Source organism: Scomber scombrus, chromosome 1, assembly GCF_963691925.1.
Source record: "Scomber scombrus chromosome 1, fScoSco1.1, whole genome shotgun sequence".
Classification (NCBI taxonomy): domain Eukaryota; kingdom Metazoa; phylum Chordata; class Actinopteri; order Scombriformes; family Scombridae; genus Scomber; species Scomber scombrus.
Window position 1 is genome coordinate 7,456,179 of NC_084970.1, and position 24,398 is coordinate 7,480,576.

At 40.5% G+C, this 24,398-nt stretch overlaps 1 protein-coding gene across 1 annotated transcript; it reads left to right on the forward strand.

Moving 5' to 3' along the window:
- The first annotated feature begins 143 nt into the window (after nt 1-143).
- On the forward strand, nt 144-23,419 carry rhpn2 (rhophilin, Rho GTPase binding protein 2). The gene is made up of 14 exons (XM_062416440.1): nt 144-255; nt 4,698-4,826; nt 10,128-10,203; nt 11,039-11,116; nt 11,876-12,000; nt 12,961-13,127; nt 15,404-15,591; nt 15,862-16,018; nt 18,037-18,156; nt 18,351-18,545; nt 18,999-19,075; nt 20,792-20,938; nt 22,241-22,396; nt 23,107-23,419. The coding sequence occupies exons 1-14, from the start codon at nt 221-223 to the stop codon at nt 23,371-23,373; spliced, it is 1,917 nt and encodes a 638-aa protein (XP_062272424.1). The 5' UTR covers nt 144-220; the 3' UTR covers nt 23,374-23,419.
- Nucleotides 23,420-24,398: the final 979 nt, after the last annotated feature.

The following is a 24,398-nucleotide window of genomic DNA, read 5'->3' on the forward strand; positions in this document are numbered from 1 at the left end:
CAAAGAAATGTGAGCTATTTTATGATTCCAAGTCATTGTAATGTAAAAAGCATGAATTAAATGTATTTTTTCACTTGCTACATTTTAATGAGTTGTAATCTTTTGCTGACATGTTTGTTGATGCTTTTCTTTGTCTCAGGGTTGTAGCCCGTTTGCCCAAACTGGACGCAGCAAACTGCAGAATAAGCGAGCCGGTGTAAACCAGCAGATCATCAAGCAGATGAGGATGAGGGCCGGAGCCGAGAACCTGCTGAAGTAAGAACTAAACTGATGACTGACAGTACTTGCAAACACACTGTACAGAACTTTGATGCGCTTCAATCTTCCCACTTTGTTAGAGTGGAAAAGTGGGCAGATTGAATCATTCTGTAATCTGCATATGTAAGAAAAACAAAGGAATAAGGATAAGTCACGGCAACATTACACACATGCAAACACAGATATGCATTTGCATTTGTTAAACGTTTATCTCTCGCACCTTCATCTATCATTTGTTCTGCTGTATTGTCAGTCAGTTATGTCACCGTGTGTTAGGTGTGACCTCTGTTAAACTGCATGTGTGGTCTGTTGATGTTGGGACTTTACTTCTTTCATCGTTCTGTCATGGGTTGTCATGTCTCATTCAAAACAACACAGAGAGGGCCAGATGATATTAGGTGACAACAATCTTGAAGAGGAGCATTCCATGTAGACTGAAAACAAAGAGCTACTATGCATTGTGGCTTAGAGACGCTGTGAAATGTAAACATCTTGCTTGATTGCAAAGTTATGAAACGTCCTGTCGTGATTTTTTTAAAGATACGTTTTCCATTTGTTGTGTTCTGGTCTATGCAGCTACATTAACAACTGTACATTTGAGACTTTTTCTGTCCTTAAAGGTGAATTAAGTGTTAAATAGGATGAGTTATATTCAGCAGCTCCCAGACTGTGTCTCTATTCTCTGGATTTGGAAACTAAGTCTTCTCCCTGCTGAAATACTCAGTCTTGTAGGGTGGAATGACATCATTTTTAAATCAGATTTCTCAGCAGGTGCAGTATGACAGAAAAATGAGGAGGTTAACTGTCCTCTCAAACACTGCCCAACCTCAGGCTTTTTGTTCAGCCTGGCACAGTGTATTTAAACTTTTGTATTATGACTTCTTATATCTTTTCAGAAACATATACTATACAGTCACCAGCAAAGCAAAATGTATGCTCGGTTTTCTGCAAAGAACAGTGTCAATAAAGCTTTAAGCTAAGCTGAAGCTCTGATCCACGAGTCAAAAATGATGCATGTATGGTTTAAGAGCGCTCAGGGGCACTTGAGCAACAATGCATTGTGTGCAGGTATTTACCCCTCCTTCTCCTCTGTAGCTTTCAAAGCAGAGGCCTTTGTTTGTCTCTAGAGCAGAGTTGACTTTTAGAAATGCTTTGTAACATGGCGCAGATGCTCTGTAATCAGTATCTGTTATTACTGCCTCATTTACACAAAGGGATTGACAAAGTTATGACATATAAGCTACACATAAACGCCACATGTCTGATCTTAAGAAGTCAGTGCTTGCCCGTGCAAACTTGAAAACAGAAGTTAGGTAACAGTACGTTTTAGAAAATTAAAATCTTATCTAAGTGCATCTTCCATATTACACATACAGCAGATTTGTTGGTTAGTCTGATTTCCAGTCTGTTTCCGAGCTGTGACAAAGGAGGATGATTTGTTTTCCTGAACTCCACCAGAACCTGCTATACCGGAAAAAAACAAAGCAAGTCTGTCAGCTGCTTGCGGTCTGGAGACATAAAAATAGTCGGCAGAAAACATCTAGAGTCATAAGACTTTTTATTGTTGCATATTTTAAGCCAAATACTGGAGTTCAGAGGAAAGCTCCTGCACAAGTGTCGACAGAAATAGATGGTTATTAGTGTCATAAAAGTGGTGTTTATTGCAGGCTTAGGGTTACAGTTGTTCCTGTTACTGTGTGCAGTACTGTGTTTTTTGCGCTGTGATTGGCCGGGATGTTTTGTCACAAAAGTCAGGACAGTTAACAGTCTGTGTTACTGTGAGTGTAGCCTCAGCTTCTTCTCCCACTGATATTCCAGGATCAAGTCTTTTTCCGTTTGCATTCAGATTGGTCTGGTGACCTGTGTGTGTGTGTGTATGTGTGTGTGTGTGTGTGTGTGTGTGTGTGTGTGTGTGTGTGTGTGTGTGTGTGTGTGTGTGTGTGTGTGTGTGTGTGTGTGTGTGTGTGTGTGTGTGTGTGTGTGTGTGTGTGTGTGTGTGTGTGTATACAGTGTGTGTGCATGAGGTCTGTCTAAGCCTACTGTCAGCCTCAGAAGCATCCACATTCCTCCAGTGCCTCACATAGTCTGGCCAGCTTAGGCCAGGGGCAAATGGACTCTGTGTGTGTGTGTTTGTGTGTGCGTGCATGTGTGTGTGCATCTGCCAGTCCAGCTGCAGCAGAGAGAACAGCTTGAATGCATTTTTTGAGGCTCAGGTATGCTCTCAATTTATTTTCTAAGGCCTCAAATCATATGTAGCCTGACTGTATTTCTACCTGTGAGCTTCCATCTGTGTGAGAGGTCCAGAAAATGACGTGAGCTTGTGCTCTATGTGAAAATAGCATCATTAAAAGATGCTGTCATGAAGACTTTCATTTCATAGTCATTATGACTATTCAACTCCAGGTTGAACTTAAATTCTTGAGTATATTGCGTGCATGCTTCTTTTTTTTGCCTTTTGTTGCTCTCAATTTCCCTACCTTACTTTTTTTCCCCCTTCATATCTCTTGTTCTGCATTCCTCTCTCTATCAGCAACAGGTGGAGTCAGTCTGGTCAGACCAGTTTTCTCTTCTCTTCTCTTCTCTTCTCTTCTAAAAAAACAAACATTTAGCACAGACCAGGTATATGCAATACATTACACAGTATCATAAATCGTTTTTATCTCTGTCAGTCATCATCCATTTTAACCAGATATCTGTCGTCAGATCAAAAGCCTTGAGGGAAAAACTACAAACTGTAACTCTGCTAAAAGAAAACAATCTTTTCTTAGAAGAGGATGGGGAAAACCTGAGCAAAACCGCATTTTCTGGTTTGCAGTTTGAGTCTCACACACACTGTTGGATGATATTAGATATTAAATTAGATATTAATAACAGCCTCTGGGCTGGAGAGCTGACGTCCATCCTGTCCAAACCACAGCACCTCTGCCTCCTCCACCCTGATGTTTTCCCCAGACCCAACCTCTCCAGAAACCCCCTCTGCAGGCCACAAGGAAGTGATGGTGTGGTGGGAAAACTTCAGCAAGGGTTGACAACTCTGTTATGTTCCAGTGTGTTGTACGGAGGGAATAACTAGAGTCAGGAATATGGTAATGTAGTGTAGCTGTGCTTACCTGAAATATAAGCACTAAGATCCTGTTTGAATGGAGTTTGTAACCTAGTTTTTTGTTGTAACTTGTGTTTTTTTTCTGTGGAAATAACATTGATATGAGCTGTCAAAGACCATATTGGTTAAAACCTACTTTTCTCTCTCAAGCTCTCTAACCTTCAGCTGAACTGATTCTTTTTTTTTTTTTTTTTTTTAACTCTTGCCTGCCAGCGCTTCTTAACATTTCAATTCTCTTGTTAAATATCACATCCTCTGTAATTACAGGGTAGAGAGAGATCAGGTGACAGGCTCTCACTGAAACATCTCCAGACTTACAGGTTTGGGACAAGTGTGGGTGTGTGTGTATGTGTCCCATTAGTCAGGACCCACAGATAATGTGTACTGCTTCACTGTAAAACACAGATAAGAATATTGGTGAGACCACTGAGGTGTAGGTGTGTGTGTGTGTGTGTGTGTGTGTGTGTGTGTGTGTGTGTGTGTGTGTGTGTGTGTGTGTGTGTGTGTGTGTGTGTGTGTGTGTGTGTGTGTGTGTGTGTGTGTGTGTGTGTGTGTGTGCGTGTGTCTGTGTGTGGTACCTTCACACAATGGATGCATGTGAAAGGTTGTTTGTGTTTTCCAGCGCTGCATCATAAATTTAGCTTTACAAAGGAACCAGCCACTGACAGGCACACACACAAGCAGAAACACACTGGGTAGAGATATCATTGCAACCTTATCTCTAATCTGCAGTGAGTCCTAACCACTTGTGTGCACACAGATACACGCACACACATACAGGAACATATTGTATTAATGTGCTCTTCCTCAACTCAACACATGCAAACATGTACATATTATTATAATATACAAATTAATTCCATTAAAATCTAATATATATATATACTGTAAGTAGTTAATACATATAGGATCACCTCTGACCTCTACTGATACTCTGACACTCCCCATTGTGTCAATTATTTTATGTTCATCTGTAACGAAACATAAAATATCATCACATGATAATTTGTTCTGTCACAGTGGATTTTATTTACAACTAGACTACTACAGTTGTGATTCAGAGATCTTGGTTATGCTGTTGCGTGCAGGGGAATAAATCAAGTGCACAGCGGGTCACAGTGACGCAGGTCTGTGGTCCAGAACATGTGGGGAGGAACGCTTGTTTTAATAATCAGCTGCAGGAGTTTGGCTGCACGGGACTGGATAATAACAAGCCTGATATTTCTTTTCTTTCCCTCCTCCCTCTCTTTATTTCAACCTATTTATGACCTTTCTGCCTCTGTCTTTTTCTTTCTCTGCATCTGTCTCTCCCTCCCCAAACTCTCCCCCCACGCAGGGCGACATCTAACAACAAGGTTAAAGAGATGGTTCTGTTGGAGCTGAGTTATGTTAACTCCAACCTACAGCTTCTGATGGGACAGCTGGAAGGACTCAACAGCTCAGTGGAGGTCTACCAGAACACCCAGTAAGTAAAAATATTACTGTTACTTCTACTACTACTTCTATTGCTGCCATAGCTGGTACAATATGCCACCACTATAATGAAAAAATCATTTAAAAAAGGGAGAAAGTCAAATTATAGGAGCCCAAAGTTACACCCACTGTACAGGCTTGTTGAGGACGTTTATGAAATGTACATCAAATGAAAAAAACAATCACTCACCAAAGCAGAAGATCTCGTGAGACTTTGATTGTACATCGTTTGTGCGGTTTCCTGTTAGCCATGCAACTAACATTCTGCGCTGTTTGTTCACAATTGACTTCACCAGTGAGGAGGGCTGCGGTTTGGTCTTCAGTAGCAATGTGTCTGCAGGCAATGGATTCAAATGACTTCCAATTATGGATTATTTACAGGTTTATTTTCATGCTAACAGCCTGCGATGAGACTATTAAATAGATTGCATGATGGAAATGCACACACACCAGCCAGAGCTCTCTGTGGTAGCCATAAATGAGTGTGGCACCAGTCCTCCTGCCACATAATAAGGCCACCACTGACCCCAAAGTCTTGAATATTCTGTACAAATTTAACTTTAATCTTAAAGTAAATCTGGTCCTAATTTTTATTTCCTAAATTTACAGAAGTGAGGAGTGGAAATTGTGATCTTCGTTCCACTAAAAGAAATCCTTAATCTAGAGATCTGAAGCTCAGGCGGGTACAGACACAAAGTGTTGATTGGCGGCCAGCAGGAGACTGATGGCTCTGACACTGTATTTAAGTCATCAAGGACTCTTGCAGATGAAAGACACTTGATGACAGAGCAGCAGAGAAAATGGGTGTATGAAGGAAGAGGGATACATGCAGAAAAACACGAAGACAAAGCAAAAGAGTTTGTTGTTGTTAAACTGGACCGGCTGGTTTTTAAAGACACAAAGGACAGAGCAAAAAGGAAACGATGAGCTGAACGTGTATGCAAAATAAGATAAGAATCTCACACAGGGCTTCGCTCTCTGCAGCCTGATGATCATGTGGGCATGTGTGTGGGTGTGTGATAAGTGTTAGGTGATCGGTGATAGACTTTGGTGTTTTCTTTCTGTAAAGTCGAGCCAAGTTTATAGGGTGTGAATGATTTTGCTGTATGTATGTTATGGGGATTCACGCTGTGTCTCTGTCACGTGTCGAGTAGACTTGAATAAATTGAGGACTGATACGGAAACGTGGGTGTTTATAATAGTGGTGAAACGTATTCTATGGAGATCTGCCTGTTTAACTGTGGTGCTTTGATGTGAGCACTTCAGTGGCTGGGTGGCAAATGACGAACAGAAGGCCATTCAATTTATTCCATTATGAACATATAATATTTTAGAAAACTGCTTTTCTCTTGGCCTCTAGCTCTCTACCACAGACTTCCTGCCTTGATGTCTGCTTCCAGGTGGTTCTTCTTATTAAGAACACTTGAAACCTCTATAAACCATCTGCTCACACCTATACACACACACTATATATATGCTACACACATAGTAACCACACATTCTCATAAGCACACATTAGGTAATACAACATTCATACTCACTCCACCCATGATTAATATAAAAACACTTGATACATGCACAAAAAATAGAAGATGCCAAGTAACCAATGACAACCAATCAACAAAATGATGAGAAGAAGGTAGGGAGATTGTGGAGGATTATGTGGGATGGGGTGTTGTATGTTGGTAACTATGGTAACCATGCTGAGGGTCATTGACAGTAATTGGACATGGTTGACAGAGTGATGCAATCAGACGGTTTCTTTCATTCTCAAAACATTTATTAGGGATTTTCTAAAAAGCTGCTGACCCAGCTGAGTTTTTTTCCTCTAAATTCGGACAAAAATCTGCTCATGAACCCAGAGTACCCACTTCTGCAGGCAAGACAAAAAACCCTGATTAAATGATTAGTTTGTTTTGCTTGCAAGGTCTCGGTCCAGGAGGTTTTAACCTGGTTTTAATAAATCAGCAGCCCTGCAGACAGGGGGGACTCCCTGTGTCTGTTCGTAAGAAGATAGATTTTACAGCTCAGGAATCCATAGAGGCAAATCTATTCCTGAATGTAATTTGTGTTCCACTCAGTGATTTAGCTGATTATTTTACCAACTTTTAATGTGTTGTGTATAAAGGATTTTAGAGTCCAAAGAAACAAGTAAAATCTCTAATTATTGGAAAATAAAATATTGCACTCCAGCCACTAAGAAAAAAAGACACTTAGTTCAGTTTGCATGATATCAACATTCAGCAGCTGCGTCTCGCTACCAACTTTAACTTCAAGTGTCCTCTGTCACATGGGATCAGACAGGCTCGAGTGTGGGAACATTCAGCTTCCTTGGTTCTTAGAAAAACACCTGCTCCATCCAGAGACAATAGGCAGGTTGTGAAACTACCATCACCTGTCCTCCATTGTGTGTCTGTTTTGAAAGAAGTTTAAACACGTGCAAAGTGTTAGCATCATCATATTCGCACTACCTGATTTACAAATGGCCATACATAAACGGAGAGTGTAGGTAACATGTACGGTGTATGGGAATATTGGATATGTTGAGAAAGTCCAATCCTGTTATTTCTGAGCAGGTGTGTCAGTGAGATGACGCTCTACGGTCACAATAGAGCATGAGCCTCCTTGTCGCTGCCTGAAACATAACCTCTGTCTTAAGTGCAAGAACAAAAACCTCTCCTCGCTTTCCTAGGCTTTTCCCACCAGTCCACCGTTATCTGAATAGGGTCTCTGATGGTATTTCTCACTCAGACTAGATTCAGCTGGTTTTGGCATGAGGTAATGACTAACAGAAAGCACGTACAGTAAATGTGACTGGTGCAGACAGTACACATGTTGTACATGAAGTTAGTGACTCTAAAAAAATAACACCCAATCACTGCAATCCTGACAGTCTCATCGAACATGGGAACTAAATGAATGATTCTGCTTTTTACTTGCATTAAGGAATGTGATAGTACTTTAGTGTTAGTAATCAAGCCTTACTTATTTGTTCAGTTCTTGTGTGTAATGTTCTTGACCTTGAAAACAAGCTGAACTTTCCTTAATGTGCTCTGAATCAGCACGGCTTAAGTGATGACGAACGAAAAAAGACAAAGATATCAGCACTACAGACTGCTTTATTAACTTTGCTACAGGAGACAGAATGGGTTTAATATTAATATGTACTTTTTTTTTTGAAGAGGGGTGGGGGGCGCTTTGCCTAGACTAATAACTTTTTTGATAAAAGTTCAGTGAATCAGTCACCAGTGAGAATAACCAGGGGTTTCAGCACCTCTGCACCAGGAAATAATATTTTGATTAGTCCTCGAGTTCCTTCTCTACTGCCTACACTGCTTAACATATTATTTTGCATTATGCTAATAGATATTGTTACTTCCACAGATAGACATACTGCTTATTTGCTTTCTTATCAAGAGTAAAATGAAAACATTGATACCACTCCCTGTTAAATATTAGGTCAGGACACAGCTAGCTTAGTTTCACACAATGACTATGCTTTGGAAACTGCTAGACTTGCTCTGTCCAAAATAAACCCCTTGAAAAATCATAACTCATTTTTACTGTATGGATTAAACAAATAGGAGAGATATATTTTGGCTGATTTTTTTGTAACTTTTGGACAGATAGGCTAGCTGTTTCCCTCTGTTTTCAGTCTTTACACTAAGCTAGGTTAGCTGTCTCTTGACACTAGCTTCATTTATAGTGGACACATATGTGAGGGTCTCCTCATTAAAATTTTGGTGAGAGAGCAACTAAGTGTATTTTTCAAAAATGTAAACTATCTCCCATAACTCACTTGCGTTATTTAGCGGGAGATCAGCGCTTACTGGCCGTGACCTGTTGCTACACAAGTCACTACTCAACTTCAATAGAAGTTAAACAATCCAAGCAGCCAACACATTGTACAATAGCCTGGAGTGTATCAGTATAGAGTGAAAAAACAAAATAACAAAATAATCTTAACTGTATATGGTGAAATTGTGACTCCACATAGTTTTTGATAATTAGTAAAGGGTTTAAGTTGTGCTGTGCTCTCTGTGGTGCAAACCAGAGCTCGGCAGGTCGGCCAAAGCTATGCTCGTCTGTTTCATGTCTGGCGCACTGGCACTTTAACGAAGGGTGGTGTGTGCAAGTAGGGGTAGTGAGCGGCTGAGAGGCTTTTAACATTTCAGATTCCCAACAGAACAGATATCCTCATCCCCCATGCAGCCCCCCCTCCCTCTGCCAAACCAGAGAAAAGACCAGAGTGATCTCATCTACAAGTACTAATGGATTACACTGCAGCCTCTATCTCGCTCCGACAGTGTTTCTGATGAATGAGGTTTTCTGTGATTCACTGAGCCAGTATGCCAGAGGAATGCCGCCTTATCATCAAGTGATGAATGAGTTGTTTTTTTGTGGTTTTGACATCTTGTGCTGTGGAAAGGCTGAGCGTCTCTTTGATATAAGTAGTCCTGATTAAAATAGATGTGGGATAATATGATGATTTGTTGATGTTTGCAATGTTAAAACGGAATCTTGCATTACCTGAAAGTTGTTTTTAGATAACCTGTTCCTAACCGGACGATACACAAGTTTGTTTTGTTTTTAAGTGGTCATTTATGTAGTCACACCTCATTCTCCTGCTTTCAGAAGGGGTTTTTTTTTTTTTTTATAGGCTCTGTCCAAACGGCAGCAGGTATCTGGCAGGTTGTATTTCCTCAGCTCTGATAACAAGCTCAACCTGCTCTCCATCTGTCAGTAGCAAGGACCTCCAGGTTCATACGACCACAGAAACTCCAAAGCATTATAGTTTTAGCTGAGATATGAGTGAGATGTTTATCTGGTGTTTAATGGTAGCCTGTTTTCGGCTTGGTGTGTCAAAATGAAGAAAAAACTCATTAGCATTGTTGAAGCAGGGCTGCAGCTCTGCAACGATTAATTAACTGGGAGGTGTGAAACTTTGCAGTAAAAGAGGACGTGGTGGTCCCATTCACCTTTAATCCTACCTCCTGCTGTGTTAGCACCATCTGCCTTATCCAGATTTCCCCTCTTTGAAACTACACTTAAGATTACTCTAAAATTTGAACTTTCTCAAGGGATAAAGTGGTCGCTGGTGTGATCAGGCTGTTACTACAAGGACACCTTAATGTGCAAGTGGATTAATGGTGGATATTTATGTTTTTTGCTTCTTGGTCTTGCTTTTAATAATTTTCTTATTTGAGAATTAGATAAGTACTGAGTTGTCCTTTTATGTGTGAGGTCCTGCTGTATCATGTGTATAATTTCTATCTCTGTGATTTGCCTACAGTGAAACGGCCAACATCCCCCTCATTGCTCTGGGTCTGAAGGAGACAAAAGAAGTTGATTTCTCTACTCCATTCAAGGTACAGAAGAAAAAATACCACAGTTTCACCCTTCGCTCTTACATACTGTGAAATGTGGATAAAGACATTTGATGTAATGCAGCCGTTTGATTTCTCTCAAAGTAACCATAATATAGCTAAATTTAAAATTTGGAACATGTTTATCATGATTTAATCATCATTGCAACCATTGCTGCAAAGGTGGGTTAGCTTTAATGGGAAATAGCTAAAAAGTTTTCAAGGCAACAACTGACATCTCACTGAGCTGTAGAGAAGACAGAAGAACAGTGCTCACCAGCATGTCCTGATCACCAGTTAAACAAGGGTTAGGGTTAATGTCTTAAACATAGTGACATCATAAACACAGACTATCTTCACAGACGAGCAGGAAGTTAAAACTAACCAACAGGAACATAAATATGGAGACATAGGCTTACAAATATTGCTAACTTGGTCTCTAATCAGGATTTACTTCAAAATGAAAATCTAATTAAAGTATTTGGGTCACATTATACATCTGCTACTGCATTATGTTAACTATTTATTTATTCAAGAACAATGCAATATATAAAGTTTGATCTTGCTTATGAAAAGTGGGTCAGTAGTAATCAAGAGTATAAAGTTATCATTTAGCTACGCAGCATTTCAGTAAAACGGCCCTCGCTAACCTACTTGGCACAGCTGAGATAGTACTTGGCTTCTGTGGTAATGTAAAGGAATGATGTGACAGTGTGAAGTAGTTGTAAGAGAAGCTTCCTTGTGACTTAAAGGTTGCAGGTTAAAGCTCCAGAACACTTGATAACAAGTGGCTGGAATAACAGTGTTTGTGATGTTGAGCTTTGATTGTTTTGGACAGGACATCATCTTGGAGCACTACAGCGAGGACGGGAACAATTTTGAAGATGAGATCGCTGATCTGATGGACCTTCGACAGGTAGTGTACATTTAATCTCATGTGACATGATATAAAAAGCTTTTCTTTTCTACACTAGTGGTCTCTAAATTACCACCAAGAAAACAAAGCTTAGTTTCAGATTAATCCAGTGCTTATGAACACTGTTTGCTGTTTATTTTAATAGGTTTTAATATGAGCAGCATTCATAACATTTTCTATCACACAAAGCGCCATGAAATCCTTTTGTCTTGAGACGTCTGGAATTAAAGGGGTCGGTCCACCCAAGTCACAAAAACATTTTCTCACCCAAGTTCTCTTTAGACATGCAGATAGTATCGGTTTTTAGATATTGGTCTCTGGGATGACTGCCGCCACCCAAATACAATGGAGGTGAATGGAATTGTTATCCTGTACTATCTGGTGCTCATCTGAAACCACATCTGAAACATCTGAAAAACAGCAACGCCTCTTATCCACAGACTGTCACTGTCAACAGATTTGCTTTCTACAATAGAACTACTGATGTTTGTGGGGATGGTGTTGAGTAGTGTTTGGTGGTACTTGGTTTGAACAGCACAAGCAAACATAAATCACTACGGTTGTATTCATGCTCAGAGGCAGATATATAAAGCTTAAGTATGTAAAAATAAATCCATCCACATTTCTAGATAACACTATTGTACGTGATTATTTTTTATGTGTGTGATTTGGGAGAACTGATTCTTTAATGTGTCCTCAATGTGAGCCACATTATCGCAGACTTTATCAGATATCTCTCTCTTTCCTTCCATGGTTTAGGCTTGCAGAACGCCGAGTCGAAACGAGGCAGGAGTTGAGCTGCTGGCAAAGTACTTCAGCCATCTTCCTCTGATGGAGAGTCGATTCTTCTCCCCAAACCGCCAGACTGGCATCTTCTTCACATGGTACACACAGCAATAACTGCCACATAAGAACAATGGCAATAATAATAATAAACCATATTTAAAAGCAATTTCAAACAGCACTTAAAGGGATATTGCTAATAACAAGATGACATAAATATCAACTTAACTGTAATTTGGGAAGTATAGAAAATAGGGCACAGCAGAAAGACAGCAGGTGATATAACGGGATCAGTCCTGCTCATTAATCTACTTACTATGGCACCCTACACCAGGTATTGCAAGATCTTTAAACCTCAGTCATGTTTTTTTTAAATCCACGGATCAACTAGTGTTTCTCTGCCTAAAGCCAGCAGGCTGTACCTAGTCTGATAAATAAAAAAGATTGGTTTAATAGCAACCTGGCACAGGCAGATAAGAAAAAAATCTGTTTTGGCCGAGAGAGAAGTACAGTAGGCACTTGAAACGAAAAAAATGATCAAGGTCAGCAGCAAAAACAACTTTTAACTGAACATAATGGTTCTAAATAAAGAGCGCAAAAAGTTCATGTTGGTTATTTGTTATGAGATTATTCACCAGTATTGAATGTGGATTTTGTGGGAGTAGATGGAACCTGTTCAGATTTATTTTCATTTATTTAGAGAAACTTTTGCTACATTTAGGACTTAAAGGCTCTGGCCACGTAAAAACTTCATGTCAAAGGCATTTCATTCATTCATTCATGAGTTGAGGGGGAAGATGAGCTTAAAGGCTTAAACCCTCTGAAACCTTTAGCTATGAGGAAGAGAAAAAGATGGAAAGAAGAAAGTCTAAACGTAGTTTAAACTCTTAGATCACTTGGAATTAGAAATGTGTAAATACACTATGTAAAATCTTTTATTTACCCTATGAAAAACTCTTTTTGCTATTTACTTAACTTTATTTATTCCCTTTATTTATTTTTATATTTGTGATTGTTTTGAAATCTGCTTGACAAAAATCAATCTGGTTTCTTTCTCTAAGGTACGACTCCTTCACCGGAGTGCCGGTGTGCCAACAGAACCTGTCTCTAGAGAAGGCCAGCATCCTCTTCAACATGGCCGCCCTCTACTCTCAGATCGGTACTCGCAGCGACCGACAGACCATAGTCGGCCTGGAGGAAGCCATCTCTTCCTTCCAGAAAGCTGCAGGTATGTAGAGATAGAACAGGCTTAATCAGATAATTACCCTCTCACCAACCGAGAATGGGTATTAGTTTCACTTCCAACATTCAAAGACTACATTCTAAGTCAAATTAAAAACTAAGGTTACTGACCCACATACAGTGGGTCATATTGAAACTGAAAACATTCCTTTCCTTTTACAGTGACCTTAACAATTAAAAGACACACTGTTTAGAAATAGAGTACTAGTGCAAACATAGCCTTCTGTGTAGAATATGTGCCAGTCTCCACCCTCTGATTTCTGCTCAATGACGGAGACTGAATGCTGCTTCTTGTCTTCCAGAGAATCACCAGTCATATGAACCGGTTTCCCAACCTTTTAGAAGTTTCAGGAAGCTCAGACAAGCCTCAATAGAATTATGACTTGGCAGCACAAGCAGAATTGCAGTATAATTACAGCTCTTACCATGCCAGGGCTTAAGTTATGTTGCTTTGATGGCTGTAATTTAGACTCGTAATAAAAAAAAACAATTACTCTGTTTGGAGGTACATTGTCACCAGTGTAAAGAGCCAGTAATAAACTAAGCTGGAAAGTGACAGGAGGTGATGCTAGCTGTAGCTGTAGAGGGGTCCCAGCTTGGCCCTCGGCAGAGCATAGGCTGCTGCAGTTCCCTTTAGCCAGTGGCACAGAAGTGGTTTAAAGGATGGGAGGAGTCATCCAGCAATGGCAGAACCTCGAACTATACGCTAGAAGACTAGCGAGGCAGTGCTCTGTTATTAAGTTGTCTACAGCTTTCTGTTGCCAAGTTTTTAATCTGTAAATAAGAGGGAGGCGTTCTCAGTTGGAACACAGATGGCCTTATTGCTTCAATCGAACATGGAAAAACTAATTTAAGAGGGTTTGTGTCTTAGCTCGTTTTTAAAGAAGCACACAGACATTGATCTCATGTTAGCAGTGGGCTTTTCTTCTTTCAAAATCAGAATTCAATCATTCAACTCTCAATGTGGAAACATCTGTGTGAGAGAGTGTCACTCATTAGGATCATTATAAAAGCATAATGAAAAAAAACAATCTGTAATTCTGTGGACCAACAAACTATAGGCCTTTCCCAAATAGACTAATTGAGGATTGCCCATAAAACGCTCCTTTTTATGAAACATGAATGTAAAAAACAATAGGTTACCTAGACAAAAACAGTAGTTTTAAAAGCTTGATCACCAGTCCTTCTTAAGCCACAGCCATTGTCTGGAGTTGCCCATTCAGACTTGTAGCACACATCAGGAGATTGTGCATGTTAGATCTGTTAGATCTGTTTGTCTATGTGCAGTCGTCAATCAACCAGTTCCTAATTTGGTCATAAACAACTGAGTCACTTCCTGTTCCTTCAGTTTGTCTGACAATTTTGGCATCGTCCCTTACCGACAGAAGTTCCAGAATCTCGCCGTCTCCCCAGTTAGACATTTTCATGTAAATGACCCTTCCTCTTCACACTCCGATGTTTTGCATTCTTCCGGTGTCCCATCAGTTGCATGATAGAAACATCATCAACACACCCACTCGCTCGCTGTGAATTCTCTTGAAAATTACCTGCTGTATTCACACTGACTCAACTTATTTGAACATTTGCATTCTAACATGCAGCTCCTCAGGGTAATGTCCATTTAACTTCAGGGTTGCAGTGCATGTGTGAAAGGGGCATTAATGTGTACTCTCCTAGTCTTCAATCAGTGCCTTGTTGAATGTTGGGGAATTGCATGTCATAATTCTGGGTTAGACAGAATACATATATATTACAGTCGCTCTCTTTTCCCTCTTCAGCTGCAATCCACATGAGACCAAAACCCAAACTAAAGCACTGTTGGTTTGTGACTGTGACTGAAATTACGATTAGGGCTTGGACAAATAAGATCAGTAACAAATTAGGACAAATAGCAGATTATTTTTGGATTGTCTGCTTGGATTACATGAAAGGGCCCTGAATTTACCAGGCCTCAAAATACAAGTAAAATACTTGAAAAAAATTGAAATCCTTAGTGTGCAGAGTCTCAGTGCTCATATTTTTGTCTTCACATGAACATTTCGGGGGGTTATGTGCTTGTCTTTTGAACATGAAATGTTTTTTAAACTGTCCAAAAGGACTTAAGTACAGATTCTAGCTGCAGAAAGTAAAGAAGCCTTGTGTTTCTTTATCATTGTTTAGGCACATTTAACTCTTTTGTCTTTAGCTAACATGGTTGTTACATAGGATTTTTATTTGTTTGGAATAGCTGTCGAACTGTGCTGACCTCTCGTTCTCCCTCAGGTGTTTTGAACCACCTAAAGGAGACATTCACCCATACTCCCAGCTACGATATGAGTCCAGCCATGCTCAGCATGTTGATTCGGATGATGCTAGCTCAGGCTCAGGAGTGTCTGTTCGAGAAGACTGCACTGCCTGGAATCCGAAACCAGTTCTTCTCTCTGCTCAAAATGGCTCAGGAGGCTGCCAAGGTAAATAGCAGCAAATTCACACAGACACAGTGCTTACATCATGCAGGTACAGTATTCTTTCTCCAGCTCTGATTGCATTAGGATATATTGTATGTATATACTGTATGTATATGTATATATGTTAAGGAATAATCACTCTGGGCTCTGGGCTTTGGGCTTTGGAGTCACTCCAGTCACTCCAGAGTCAGATTCCTCATTTCAGTTAGTGATTTTATCAACATCAATGCTTTTAATGTGCTTTCAGTAACTTTATCTTCTTTTCCCTGCCAGGTCTCAGAAATCTATGACCAAGTCCATCAGTCCATGATCCAGACGCCAATCAAAGACAATGTCCCGTTGTTCTGGTCCACCATGTCGCAAGTCAAAACCAACCACTACCGCTCCATGGCACACTACTTTGTAGCCTCAGCGCTGCTTGACCACCCGCGTAAGAAAAACTGTTTATTAAGAACTTTTGTGCAGACTTGATGTCTGAGAGATAACTGAGCAAACCTCTTGGAAATAAATTAAGAATTAGTTGAAAATATCCCCAAAATAACAAACTAGCCCAACCAAAAAAATTGAAGCCTCAATGGTTTAATCACGGCAAACAACTTGCCTTGGCTTGGATAGTCAGCAGTGAAACTGAGGGTAATGTAACCATGGTGGTTTCAATTCTAGATTTATGCTTCATCAAATACACATACATTGTGTAAGTAAAACAAGTTATTTTTTCTGCTAATCCTCATAGTCAGAGCAGGAGGTGTGTGTAGGGTCAGGGTTTTCAGGTAACCCCCTGCATTCCATCTCTTCTCTTTTGTACAACACCACTGTGTTGCCACAATGAGTTAATAGGTGGATATACTATCTGTATAGTTTTAATCCCACTAAACAATTTCTATGCCCACTCCATCTGAACACCTAATATACAAGTTTTAGTGTACTTGTTTCAGGACCGTAGCCCAGCTTTTGGCATTTGAGTTATAAAACTATCCTGACACTTTAGCTGCCTGATTTTGAACACCCTGGAAAACTTGATCTTTCTCTTAAGAATACTGTATGGGCCACTGGGTTGGTCATGTCAGATGGCTGGACTGAACCACTGCCAGCCACAACGCTCTTACATAACAGCCATTTAGAGCTACACACACACACACACACACACACACACACACACACACACACACACACACACACACACACACACACACACACACACACACACACACACACACACAAACAGTCCCCGTGGTAAAGAGTGGCTAGGTTTCTGGGAACTCTGGTTGGTGGCAGTGTGGGCAGAGTAAGGAGGGGGAAAAAAGACACGGTTGGAGGGAGTGAAATTGAGTGGAAGTACCGTAGACTGCTGAGGGATTACAGTTATGCAGCCTCTTAATGCTGACTACATAATCAAGTGGCAGAGAGAGCAAGTGAGCGAGAGAGGAAGGGAAGGATGTTTTTGTGAGTGAACAAATGCCCTCCAGTGATTGATGCTGATGCCTTTTTAAATAGCTGTATTATACTACTTTAGTTCTTAATGAGTTTAGCTTTTCTTTTTATGTTGTAGGTTAAATACCTATGGGGTTTAGGACAGTTGGTCAGGCTATATAACATTGAGAAAAAACATCAGTGTGGTCTGTGTGATAAGTGATAGGGGTTAGTCATTCTTCTTCATTCATCTTTAATATGTTACTGACTTGAATTAATCAGTTAATTGAAAATATAAAAAGTACATTAAAATAATACCCATTTCTAATCATATACTGGTTTCATAATTCCTAATTTACATCAGCATCAGCAGTTATTTCTCACTGCACATTTACCCATTCTAAATCTAAAAAGGAGATTTAAATGAAAGCAAATTTGAAGATGAAATACTGCTGATTATACTATACAGTGGATGCTCATAGTTGGTCATCGTACTATAAATGGGACGGGGCTGAATAGGGGCACAACAGAGCGAAGCAACTTTGAATTTGGCTCCTCATTAACGGATTCCTGTGTGAACGAGGAGAATAAAGCAATTAACCACAGGACTGTGGAGAGGACTCAGTACAGAAGTAGGTCAGAATGAAAATTGACGGAGTAAACAGATGAACCACAAACACTGATAAATAAATGCTTTATATTCTCTATGAAGCAGACTGGTCGGATGAAGCTGCTGGAAAGTCCTGATGCCTTATTATACTTGTTAAATTGGTCAAACAGGAGCTCAAGGAGAGGGGACATTTTTGGTTTATGTGTTTTCTGTATACAGGCTCAAAATGGTTTAGGTCAAAAGTTTTTATATCCAGGTGATTCATTTTTTGCAATTATGATGTAATAACAAGATGTTCAATTGTGTAGTATTAGCCATTTATTTCAACAGTGACTGCAGTCTTAATGGGAGATGATTCAATGTTTCAATCATTTACATTTAAGAAATATGAATCAGTTATTGATTCTTTTTGTTCTCTGTGTGTCCAGTGGGTCCCAGTGATGATGAGGACCAGCAGGAGAAGACCTTGTCTCAGGTCTATGACCGCCTTCCTGAGGGACGCTCTCCTCTGGACATCCTGAAGAAGAAAGAGGAACGCGAGCGCATTGGTAAGAGTTTTCACACAGGCTGAGCACAAGCAGAATGCGAAGATGGAAGAAAATAAAAACACAGTAGAGTGCTGAGGACAATTCACCTGACTCTCCCTGTTAATCTCTGTCCTCTCCTCTTTATTCTCTTGTTCACTTCTCCTGTATCCCTCTCTTCTCTTCCTTCCTCTGGCATATTTTCTTCCTTCTCCCAGGTAAAGCACACATTCGTACGGCCATCCTGGGCCATGAGGAGGCTCTGAGGATCTACAGTTTGTGCCACCACTTGAACAAACTGGAGGTCCTGCAGGACATTTTAAAAGCCAGTCACCAGCGCTCACTCAAAAAATCCTCTGAAAATGAAAGCGAGGAGGAGTTTACTGACTACATGGAGGCACCAGACATTATCTGTAAGTGTTTTTGAGACAATACATGAGAAGTTTTGATAAAATAAGACAACTACAGGAAATGTATTATTGTATTGAAGAACTATTGAAAGTTTATTTGAGTTTCCGTTAAGCGTCACTGAAGTGACAGCTATTCTTCCTCTGGTTGACATAGAAACTGACCACAGACCTTAGTGTCACCACAACAAACACTTCACGAATGACCCAAGGAAGACCAAAGTGCTGTGTTGATTTGTGAGGTTTGTCCCTCAGGAAACGGTTCTTAAATGACTGCTATGTTGTGTACCACACCTGCTGCCATCAGACGTGATAACTGACATTTATGTTCAGGTACAGATGATGTAATGTTTACACCGCTAACTCCCGGCTCGCCTCTCTGCAGGGCAACAGTTGTGGTTGCGACAGTAAACACTGTTGAATGACAGCTTTGTGTTTTTTTCCCCCGTCTTTCAACAGCAAAAACAGATCACAAAGCAGAGATGGAGGTTCCTGCTGCCACAAAGGTGAAAGTCACCGACTTCTTCCAGAGGCTGGTATGTGGGCTACTAATTTACTAATTTTACTTACACATTGCTGTTTTATTTTGTATATGTGTTGGTTGGTTTATTCAGCAAATGACACAAAACTCTGGATTTGTTCTTTTAGATGTGGAATGTTATTTTCTTAACATCCAGAGTGTATTTTTTGTTATTTCTGAATACAACCACTCAGGGGTGAGTCTCCTGGAGGCTTTGGCTCGTTCGGCCACCAGCCCGTCCAAAGTCTTCTCTCACTTTCAAGCTTCCTGGACTTTTATCCAAAGCAACAAATGCAACACTAACACTAACCATTGACAGAGGTGCTTGAACACCACTTGGGTTATTCTGGTTTTCACACACAAGCAGAATTCGGTCAGGAGTTGCCATTACAATTAAGGGCTGCTATCGTGGAGAAAAAAAAGTTTAGCACCAACACACTGGTTACTGTTCTCATTGTTATGGTGGTGGCTGGGATGGGGGCACTAACATCCGCTGTCACTGGAAGTCAACTGTCCAAATCCTGTGCTACAGATATTCAATTGCCACTTTGCCAATTCTTTCATCCAACACATTTACATTACAATTACTATAACAAAAGAACAAGCTTTATTTCTTCACAAGCAAATAATTAGTAATGAGGTCAAAGGTTAGAGCTGAAGATCCCAGACAGCTGGTTTAAGGGATCATCTCGGGTCCTCTGATTGTAAAATCGCATCTTGCTCCGTATGAAGGACTTCATTAAGAGTTTCAACAGCAAGACTCAAATCCTTCCAAATCTACAGAGAGATGAGAGATTGAAAATTTAAACCCAGCGGTATATCTCCATACGACAGGTGACATTCTGCAGTCACATAGGATTGATTGTCAGGATTTACCAGAGGAGAGATTTTCCCATCAGATAAGCAGCATGTTCATGGAAAACAGCCGTTCACTTCAGCAGCCTAAATGGAAAAGTAGGCCAAGCTTGTAATTTGTTCTGTGTGCTCAATGGAAAAAAAGCTGATGACAATTGTAATTACTGTTTAAATAAGTTTGCAACTAAAAGACAGCTGACTTGTTTTTTGCAGCTTCCTAAATATGCTTACTTTTAAAAGGTGGTCAGTGTAATAATTTGGGGTATTTTTGCCTGTTTACCTGGCAAAAGCAGTTCTCCAGTAATTACAGTTTATAAAACCATTTATTTAACATTTAGTAAACTAAAAGATTTGTAATAAAAGTTGTAGATTTATTGTAGATTCATTGCTAAAGAAAATGCAGCCTAAACTGTAGCTCTTACTGTACAATATGGAAAGTACTGCATACCTGCATCTCAGCAGACAAGCAGACGTAAGTAACGTACAATATATTGAACTTGTGTGACTAGTGAGGTGAGGTTGTCAATCTAAAAAAAATACTTCTACATACTGCTACTTCAGAAACCTGTAGGGGCAGATGTGAGAGAGATTGGTAATTTAAATATACTCATGGTCACATGACCTCTAGTCTGTGCTTATTACGAGGTCTATGTACTGCTGGGCTAATAGATCACAGGTGTGGACTTTAATCATGTTAAACTACCCTGTGCAGGGATCAGAGGGTATTAAATGTGTTGGATTTTCAGTTCCCCCCTAAGGCTGTAACCAACATCTTTGAACTCTAAAACTCTTACAGGAGAACAGGATATCATCCTTTAGAGTGTTGAAACCCTGCTGTCATATTAACCCCAGCATCCCCCACACTGTCTCCACACAGGGACCTCTGTCAGTCTTCTCAGCCAAGCAGCGGTGGACAGCCCCACGGACAATACGACTTTGCACAGAAGACAGAGACCTTGGCTTCACCCTAAAAGGAGAATCACCCGTCCAGGTGGTTTCATTAGACCCCCTCTGCCCAGCTGCGGTGAGTTATCCCCTATTCCTCAGAATCAGAGACTTGAAATGGTTTCGAGATAGTTTGTAGCAAATGGAATAAAACGTGCAAATTCATATGTATGGTGTTTTGAAAGGATCTTTTTTGCCTTAGGATGGTAAACTATGATCACCTATTGTAGGTCATAGCTTACTTCCGCTTTCATTAACCCATGCATTTAGAGTTTCACACGGAGGATAGGTTTTCATCTTATGCAGGTTGTGATAAATTATTAGAGCTGTGTCATTCTGGTGAACAGAAAATATTTCAGGCACCATGCTTAGTCCTTTTTTTTCTGTCAAACTTTAACAAAACGAGATGCATAGGTTGCTTAATATTAACTCCCTGCAGCAGGATTAACTAGCAGGGAGTGGCTTTGTCTACGGTGGGAGAACTAACAGCTCGAAATCTCAGGCATGCTTGCAGTCTAAATATCAAATAAGTTCAAATTACACAGTCTTATCTGCTCAGTGATCCTTTGATTAAATATAGTCATTCTCAGAAACCTTAATAGGATTCAGCCTCAAAGAAAACTTGTAGGCACTCCCTCCTCCTCCGCAGGCACTCTGGCTACTAATTTAATTAAGAATCAGAGAGTATTTACTCTCTGCAATCCTTTCAGTCTGACAGCTCATTAAGAGGTGCTGACAAAGAGTAGAATCTTGTTGAGCCCCATGGGTTATGCAGCGACACACATTAGTAGCATTATATAAGCCTAACTAGGCCAAACTCTTTATAACTTTTAAAACCGTATTCAACAGGAGTTTTTATTTAGAGTGACTGATTCTCTGGAACTGTTGTCCTGCGTCTGGTGAACACAGATCAAGTAATCAGACAGAAATAGCTGATCTCATGCAGATAAGATAGATTTCCCTGAGCTATGAAATGATGTACTCTGGTACAGTTTGGAGAGTCGTGATCCTGCACACACACACACACACACACACACACACACACACACACACACACACACACACACACACACGCACACACACACACACACACACACACACACACACACACACACACACACACACACACACACACACACACACTACCAAGTGTTTTGCTGCTACAAAAAAGCTTTGTTTGGGATTTCTCTGTCCGACTAAACATCAGTGTTTGCTCTGCTGAACTGAGCTGCCTTCAGGGTGTTGAAGGAAAGTAGGTGAACCTGATTCACTTTCCAGCCCAACAAAGCTTCAGCTGTAAATATTTACTCTGCCTTCTGCTGTATCAGGACGTTTCTCTGGCCTCCTATCTTATTCCTGTACTTTCTCGTGTCATTTTCAGGCTGACGGGCTCAAAGAGGGTGACTACATTGTTGCTGTGGGCGACACTGACTGCAAGTGGATGGGTGTGAGCGAGGTGATGCGGCTGCTGAAGGACGTCAACGAGGAGGGGATCGACATCCAGGTGGTCAGCATGATGGACAGCAACCCTCCCATGGTATGCCATCTCCCCTTTCCTTCCCTCCTATTGGCGAGAGGAAAGTCACCTGTCTGGTTTCCCTGACTGACACATAGTGACAGCAAAATTGGTCTTTGCCTTAGATAACTTAACAGTATTATTAGAGTTTCAAATTTATCTGTGAGGTAGCTAAGTAGTCAGTACAGTTTCCCATGAGAATCGCTCTCTGGATTTAATTTAGTGTATTCAACAGATCTCAGCTGTGTAAATAATGTGTCCAGAGAATAAGCTGGCAATTGTAAAGCCAGAGCAGCTTTTTTATATTTGGATTGCATATAAAATGGTTTATGGGCTGGTAGTCTAAATATCAGGACACAGAGCTGAAGACTTTTTATTTAAGGCTCATTCTCATTCAGGACATACATAGACTGCACAGGTTGGACAGTACAGCAGTGCAACACAGGAGATTTGTAATAAATAGTTATATGTCATAAAATGTCCTAAACATTTTTATATCAGCTTGTTAGGAAGAGATTTATTAAACTCTTCAGATTTTCAAGTAGTAGCTGGCTGCATTTTACTGTGTGTCCTCTAATATTTTGTATAGCCCCCTACAAATCATATCAGGCACAAGTACAGTTTGTTATGATTCTGGGTATTTATTGATCCTATAAAACTGTGACAAAAACAAATCAAAAACACATCTGCTTCTTTCCATTAAATGTCACTGTCAATCTCTCTCTGTCCAGCCAACCAAGAGTGCCACCTTCTGCGGAAACCTGCCCAAGACCTACTCCATGATTTGTCTGGCCTTCGATGATGACGACAAGAACCCCAAGTCCCGCAAAGTAACCAAGAAGTCATCATTCATCAGCTGGGGCCTGAAGAACAAACTGAAGAGCGCCAGCACCCTCAGCCTTCCCACAGCCGACCACTCTGGTGCCCTGCCCTGGAATAAACCTCGTCCCACCTTCCCCAGCTCCAGCGCCTACAATAACGACAGTGTCCTCTACTGAGCTGGCTGCAGGCTTTTTACTGCCAGCTAGCGTCGTGCAGTACACATACTGAGCCTAATAAGGCTGTATACAGCACTGTGCTATACCCATACTGGACCTGCTATGGTACAGCGTCGGTGCCCTTTGGTTTTTCCACTGTAGTAGCAGTAGTGTATGTAGCTTGTATATCACCAGCGTAATGTCTACATTTCTGCCAGCTTGGAAAGTGACTGCACCAAATACTGTACATGGGTGCTGATGTAGGCACATGTGCGCACTTCCAGCACAGTTAACTATATCTTAAGTAAACTAGACTGTACAGCAAACATTATGGGAAATCACTCTGTACCATGCCAGTATGCGTACAGCACAGTACTACTGCACTGTGGGAAAAAAAACATACCCGTTATCATTCCAATCTATATATATACACAGCACTGAGACAGACTCCTAAGTCAAACTGTCATCTCAGTACAGTTTCCTGAAGAAACGCTCCAGATGAAATGAAGGACGAAAACAACGTTGTACAAACACACCCAGTGTCGGTTTTCACTTGACTGCAAGGGGGTGATTTAATTGTGGTTTAAGCGGTCGCTTGTCTGCCCCATTGTGTACTGATGTAGCTGTGCACTGTGCAGTTAGAAGGTACTTTTTTGTGTCTCCTCAATACATGTATTTTTCATACTGTACACATTTGGTCATCAACCAGGGATTGCTTCTGATCAGTTTTGAGGTTTAAATACATATTTTCTAAATAGATGGAGTAGGAATAAATTAGCCTTGTTGCAGTATGTTAAACAGTGATTGAGGGAGACAAATTGTACTGTGCAGTAGTTTTTTTGTCTGGGGAGAGAGTTGATGAATGCAATTTTCTATAAGCTGCTAAAAAATCAAATATATCTATATATATGCACACACACACACACACACACACACACACACACACACACACACACACACACACACACACACACACACACACACACACACACACACACACACACTTTGGTTACATATTATTGTCACTTTTGTATTTGTGAGACAGC

Coding starts and splice junctions, on each gene's coding strand:
- rhpn2 (XM_062416440.1), top strand. CDS start 221: ATGAGGATGAGGGCCGGAGCCGAGAACCTGCTGAA. Junction 4,827..10,127: donor GAGGTCTACCAGAACACCCA/GTAAGTAAAAAT, acceptor ATTTGCCTACAG/TGAAACGGCCAACATCCCCC. Junction 18,157..18,350: donor AGAGGAACGCGAGCGCATTG/GTAAGAGTTTTC, acceptor TCCTTCTCCCAG/GTAAAGCACACATTCGTACG.